The sequence below is a fragment of the Tupaia chinensis genome, unplaced genomic scaffold (assembly GCF_000334495.1).
Source record: "Tupaia chinensis unplaced genomic scaffold, TupChi_1.0 Scaffold000659_1, whole genome shotgun sequence".
Classification (NCBI taxonomy): Eukaryota; Metazoa; Chordata; class Mammalia; order Scandentia; family Tupaiidae; genus Tupaia; species Tupaia belangeri.
Window position 1 is genome coordinate 1,501,268 of NW_006160181.1, and position 7,044 is coordinate 1,508,311.

The 7,044-nt window shown below is 43.9% G+C and overlaps 1 protein-coding gene across 1 annotated transcript; it reads right to left on the reverse strand.

Moving 5' to 3' along the window:
• Positions 1 to 895: 895 nt before the first annotated feature.
• On the reverse strand, positions 896 to 1,123 carry SPRR4 (small proline rich protein 4). The gene has a single exon (XM_027776300.1). The coding sequence runs from the start codon at positions 1,121 to 1,123 to the stop codon at positions 896 to 898; it is 228 nt and encodes a 75-aa protein (XP_027632101.1).
• Between the last annotated feature and the right edge of the window lie 5,921 nt (positions 1,124 to 7,044).

Sequence of the window (7,044 nt, forward strand, 5' to 3'; positions counted from 1 at the left end):
GTTAAAGAATAAACAATAAATAAACAAATACATGAAAAATCATCTACATGTATTTGTAGACATGTTTTATAATATTCAAGTCATTTATGTATGCTTTGGCTGCTTTTTCAGAATGACAACTTCCAAGGTAAAACCACATTCATCAAGGGGGCTGAGCTTCTAATGGGAGGTGCTAAACTTCACCACCAATTGACCTTCCCTAAATGGAATCAGTTAACCAAGTCTCTCAACTCTTGCCAACTGGTGCCTGGGCTTGTCCTCACCTCTACGTCTTTACCTGAAATGTATCAGGATCTGAACCTCCCCCATCATTAGCTACCAGAAAGTACCTGCCCATGAGGATGACTTCCTGAACTCTGGAGTGCATATGTCCTGTGCCTCATTTCCCCAAAACATTGCCTTTGAACCAATGAATGGACTGCAGAATGAGAATGGGAGTGAGGAAGGGCAGTTGACCCAAGAAACAGACAAATTTATTACATGAAGCATAAATTTATTAGAGAAGGAAATAGGAGAGAAGTCAGAGAGGAAAGTGTTGAGGAGAATAATGAGACAGAAGCTGTGGATCAGTCTCTGGTGTCCTCATGTGTCAGGGTGGAACCCCAGAAGAAGCCCAGATACCCTCTTTGCTTTGAGACATAGATTCAGCCATAGCAGTGACCAAGCTGGAGGTTGGAGAGGGTGAAGTCTTTCCCATGTCCACCTGTGAGAGCATCAGGGGATGTAAATGATGGGGTGTTTAATGGAAAGAAATCTTTACACTGCTTCACTGAGTCCTGATTAGGAAGAAATGGGAGTGGGCAACTCCTAAAGCTGGAGGGAAGAGGGGTAGGTAGAAGAAAAGGCTCCATCTAGTCGCCTGGATGGTGGGCAGGTGCCAATTTCCAGTCCATCCTTACTTCAGTTTACTCTTAGGGGCCTGCTGGGCTGCAGAACACTTCTGCTGGGCTGGAATGGTTGTGCCCTTGGGTGGGCATTGCTTCTTGGCCTGAGGAGCACATGGATCCTTGGTTTTGGGTGTACACGTCTCTTGACATTTGACAGGGGGTGGTTGGCAGGGCTGCTTCACTTGCTGCTGCTGAGCCTTCTGGGGTAGGCACTGCTGTTGCTGTTGGGAAGACATTGCTCCAGGAACAGGTGAGCCTGAAAGAAACCTGCACAGGGACACCATGAGAAGGGCTTTCCCACCTCTCCTCCCTCTGACTCCTAGAGGAGTGTTTTCCTCCAACAGTCAAGGACATGATAGGTGATTAACAGCCTCCAATTTATTAATGGATTAATTCACATACACACTCATGTGTCTTCTCTCCCTTTCTTCCTTCCTGTATGCTGTCCTGACTTCCTATATTTCTTGACCCTCCCATGGACTCCTGACTTAACTGAATATGTAATGTACTTCTCAGTCTTACCAGGAAATAAGGTAGGTGCTGAGTTGAAGATTGAAATGTAGATCAGACATTTTATGAGATCAAAGGATGCAATCTTAGCTGATAGATCTGGGCAGTATGAATCAACTACCTTGGAAAATGCTGACAATGAATATGGGAGAGGAGGCAAGGGTGCAAGGGAGAGGCCCAGAAGAGTCTCTGTCTTAGAGAGAAATGCCATGGCATATAAGTGAAGCAGCTGGAGAAAGGATGTACCATGAATGCAGAGGCCTGAGTTGTAATCCCCACTCCATCCCTGACATACCATGGGATGCTAAGGCAAGTCATTTAAAGTGGCCATAGGTTAGTGGTTCTTGCCCTCCTTGGAGAACTGGAGAACTTGAGGACCAAGTAGATCACTGAAGGCAAAGGACCACAGAGGGGTGTTTTATCAAGAGAACCTGATTCAAAGGAATGAGCACTAGCTAAGAGGGCTCAGAAGCAAACCTGCCTCTCACTGGCCAGGCATACCTCTGGGCAATCTGTCTTCTCTGGATTTTCTCCATTCCCTTATCTGGAAGATGCTGGTCTGTAAGGTTTATGAGGCCTTCCCAGCTCTGATGTGTGTCTCTATCTTTTTTTTTTGTAGACAATGTTCCTCATCTTCTAAATTGGTTATAAATAGGAAGTATAGGCTCCAGAAAGTGAAGAGGTGATAATGCAAATGTGAGACATGGAAGCTGCTTAGTACAAAATACAATATTCAACATTCCTATTTCTGTAAATCCAAAGGCAGTGTTTAAAACTTGTTGGTAGGATCAAAAGGTGCAATAGGGTATGAGGCACCCTAGAGGAGGCTCAGCATTGCTATGAAATGTTACAGCTCAAAATATCTCCCTCTCCATGAGAGAAGGCAAGTCCCCTTTCAGAGAGTCAAACCTATAATTAAGAAATAAGTCATACCCAGAATTGATATGAAATGGAGATTGAGTTTCCTAGGTAACAATGAGAAGACATTCTTTAATTGTCAAGAGACTGAGGCCACTTCCCAGATTACCCAAGAACAGGAGAGGAGTTTGGCTTAGCTGCTCAAGGCAGTTCAAGAAGAAGAAAAGAGCCCAGGAGATCCCAAGAGAATAGATGCAATCCCACTTACCAGAAGGGGCAAGTTGGACCCTGGGAGAGCAGGCTGAGCGCAGGTCTGTCAGCAGCCTCTCCTAGAATCTTTATAAGGGCCCCCAACCTGCCCCAGGCCCTTGGTGTGGCCCCGATTACCACCTCCCAGATAATTCCTCACCCACTTCTCCCACCTGCACTTCCTCCAGGGACTTGCTTTACTGGCCTGTTTTGATGGAAACCACCTACCAGATATTTCAGCATTCCAGAGCCCCATATCTGAACTGACTGAACCCACCGAAGATCTTTGTTTGAAGTGAAGGATCCAAGAGCCTTTAAAAATAGAATATATTTGAGGAGCTGTTTGTAGCCTGCGAGTTAAAAGACATACTGAGGTAATGTATATGGTAATGTCTTTGACTTGACTACTATGCACTGTATTCATGCTGGGAAAAGCCATGTTATACAACATCAATATATACAGAGATTAAATATGAAAAAATAAACCTGTGTGAACTTCAAATTTATTGGCACCAAAATAAAGTCATACTTTACTCCCTCCCCCCAATTAAATTAATGAGGAAGGAGAAAGGGGGAGGAATTCAAGTTTGGGACAATTTTGATAATAATATTAGCATTGCCCTCAGTGACTATTGCTGCTGTTTATTGAGAACTTACTGTGCCTTGCAGTGAGATGGCCGTCATTTAATTTTATCTTTATAGTCCCTATGGACAATGTCATTGTTCCTGAATTTTGTATGAGAAAAGTGAGACTGAGAAAGGTAGTCAGCAGCATAGGTGGGATTTGAATTTAGCTCTGGGAAATTCAAAGAACTCAAATCCTTAAAGATTATGGAGGATGAATTCAATGCCAAGCCATAGGTGCCACCTCTCACTGACCTGTTGTCAGTACACAGTGCCCATGTGTTTCCTAATAGGGTGGAGGTTGGGGATGTAAGCATTCTAGTAGGTAGTTGGAAAAGTCATATCTTTTGCTGATGATGACCCAATACAAGGTTTTCCTGGAGCACAAGTAGAAGATGATGTGAATGGGGTGCTGACTTGCTGTGGTACTGCTTCCTGCCTGCCCATCAGGAATCGAGCTGCTGGTGGATATTAGTTACAGTCAAGGAGGGTGAGAGAGCATTTGGTCTCTAGTAAGCTTAGCATATAAAATATAGTGCACCCAGTTAATTTTAAAATTATAAATATATTCCAAATATTATATGAGATATACTTGTGCTAAATATGCCTCTTGTTAGCCTGAAATTCATATTTACCTGGGCAGGCTCTATTTTTATTTTCTACATCTAGCAAACCTACTTAGGGACCTATCTAAATGGGAATAAAGAGAACTGGTCATCCATGGAGCCTCTTAGCCCTTGGGGTGGAGAAAGGCAGGGCCTCTCTGGACTGATCCAGTCTGGACCACTGCCTCAGACTTTGAGAACCTACCTGACCCAAGGCTGGCAATGTGCACATTCGTCATTATCAGAGCAAAGTGTGGAATTGCCTGAGAAATGAGAGAGCTACCTCAAACACTTTCTGAAACATCTTCCAGTGCCCTCGCTTCCTTTAATTCTCATGACAATGCTGTTGTGTGGTGTAAATCTGATTTTACAGTTTAAAAAAGCAGGCCCAAGGAAACTAAATGACTTGCTTGACAGTATGCAGTGAGCAGGGTGGAGCCAGGCAGAAGCCCTGGCCCAGGGCTCATTTCTTCTACCTCACAAGGACCAGTGTCTCCACAGCGGACAAGTGATTATCACTGGGTGAGGATCCTGACTAATCATTTTTTCTGAGATTTCTGTCATATGGTAGCCTGAACACTACATATTTTTTTTTTCAGGGTCTACCTCACTTAAAAGTGAACCCTTCCCTTGGACCAGCAGTTAGCGTAATGGCTATGTCGCTGGACTCCCACGTAGTCGACTGTGGTTTGCGTCCTGGACCCGGTGGCTTAAAATTCATACCAGGCGCGTGTGCGTGTGTGCCCAAGATCCTGAGAGGAGAATGGAGCAGAAGGGATTGCGGCGTGACCATCCCCCCTGGGGGGTGATTTCTCGCTTTCTGTCTCTATGTCTCTGTCTGTCTGTCTGGCGAGCGCATGTGCCCTATAGCGAAAAAACCTCTCAAAAAAACACGAAAAAGTGGGAACCAGCAGTTAGCGTAATGGTTATGTCACTGGACTCCCACGTAGTCGACCATGGTTCGTGTCCCAGACCCGGTGGCTTAAAACTCACGCCGGGCGTGTGTGCGTGCGTGCCCAAGATCCCGAGAGGAGAATGGAGGAGAAGGGATTGCGGCGTGACCATCCCCCCTGGGGGGTGATTTCTCGCTTTCTGTCTCTATGTCTCTCTCTGTCTGTCTGGCGAGCACACGCGCCCTACAGTGAAAATCTCTCAAAAACAAAAACAAAAACAAAAACAAAAACAAAACAACAAAAAAAGAAAAAGTGAACCCTTCCCTTGATTTCCCCCTCAGGACCAGGTCATCTCTGCCTTTTCCTCTTCCTCTCAAGCTTATCAACATGAAGAATGTAATGTATTCTGGGTTCCAAATTTCAGTCCTGCATTCCCTCTCTGAGACAGTCAGCCTCTCTGCCTGCACCCCTCACTTCCTCCCTCCCACTCTCTGTGCTCATCCTGAGGCATGCTCTCCACAAGGGAAATATGCAGCAAGATAGTCTTGGCATGGACACAGATAAAGACATTTCCTTGAGCCTGGCATCTAAAAGGCATCAATATGCATGTATTGTGTATGAGGAGATGGAAAACTTCATCCTCACAAGTCTCAGTCACCCACATGACTTCTCTGGAATAAACTTTAATTCTCCTTATTTCCCCCAATGTTCTCATTGGCCTCTTTATCAACAAATAACTCTTGCTTTGTTTTAAAGAATTCTGTCTAGTGATAAAACTTGGCTTATAATACAACTGTCCTCTCAAGGGATACTCCAGGGGTGGCTGGGATGGAGACCTAAATAGGGCTGACCGTTAAGGAACTCTAAGTCATAAATATCCAAGACCAACCAACCTCATGTGTACTGAACACATTGGACCTTTCTAAACTGTAGCACTCACCTTCCCCATTGGCTGCACTGTCCCCATCTTGTAAAGAGAAACTGAGATTTGGAATGAAAATACGTCTCATCCCAGGTCACACAGAGGGTAATGTCATAGATGTGGGTGGGTCACAGGTTTCCCGACTTCATGGCTATTTTCAGTCCGCTGACGTGACCGAGCCTCTGGGCTGCTTCTGAGCAGACTACCCTGATGACGAAGTAGGACATAACTCTGGTGGTGGTCTCTATCTCTTCTTGCTTTCATTTCCCTTCTGCCATCCTCCTGGAAAAAATTCCCAGGAAGTCTGTCCTCCCACTCGCCTCTAAGAGACACTGACTTATCCCTTCCCCCGTGGGAAAAAAAATGACAAAGCCCTGTTTAAAAATGGAACCAAGAGTTTATAACAACAAATAAACAAACAAAAACTTACACACATCTTGTTGCTTTCATAAAATACTGGGACCAGCAGAAGGTGCAATGGTTTCATCGCTGGACTCCCACGTAGTCGACTATGGTTCAAGTCCCAGACCTGGAGGCTTTAAACTCACACCGGGCATGTGTTTATGTGTGTGCCCAAAATCCTGAGAGGAGAATGAAGAAGAAGAGATTGTGGCATGGCTATCCCCTCTAGGAGGGGTGGTTTCTTGCTTTCTGTTTCTCTGTATTTCTCTCTGGCGACCATATGTGCCATATAGCAAAAATCTCTCTTTAAAAAACAGTAAACCAATGAGCTATCTCACCTCTTCATACCAGACATCTGTTGGTTGTCAGAAAAGCCATGATGCATTTTTGCATAGAAAAACAGAAAAAAATACATCATGACTTTTCAGACAACCCAGTAAAATAAGACACCTAAAACAGCTCATGATGTTGCCAAGACATTATGAGACATTTTGTTTTATATGCATTCTTATTATTTTCACTGTGGCAAGCAAGCATCAATAAGGGGTCACTATTATATATAAATAATGTTGAAAATGCATAATATTTTTTATACATTTAACCACTATATATCATTACAGCTTGTGAAATGAATTTTCCCAGCATAAATACACTGTATATTAGTCTAGTTAAAGGTATTATTATGCACATTACTGTCAACAGGTACTTTTTCATTTTTGTGTCCCTTAAATATTTTGCTTCTTTTCCTCTTGATTTTTTTTAAGGTTATTGCCATAGCACATGAGCTCATCAGAAAGAGGGAGAGAAAGGCAGTGAGAGGGAAAGTGAGAAATCAACTCCTCAGGGAGACGGCTATGTTGCAATCTCTTCTTCTCCATTTTCCTCCTGGGATTTTTGGCACACATACATGTGCTCCCTGCATGATTTTTAGGCCACCATGTCTGAGATCGAAACTGTGGTCAACCATGAGAGAATGCAGTGCATTAACCACTGTATCACCTGCTAGCTCCATATACATTCTTTATACCTAAGATACATTCCTTCTTTATTGTCATCAGCCACGTATCCCTACAATCCTTTCTAACTTTAACACA

Bases quoted from the DNA above. Each gene is read 5' to 3' on its own strand.
- SPRR4 (XM_027776300.1), bottom strand. From the start codon at position 1,123: ATGTCTTCCCAACAGCAACAGCAGTGCCTACCCCAGAAGGCTCAGCAG.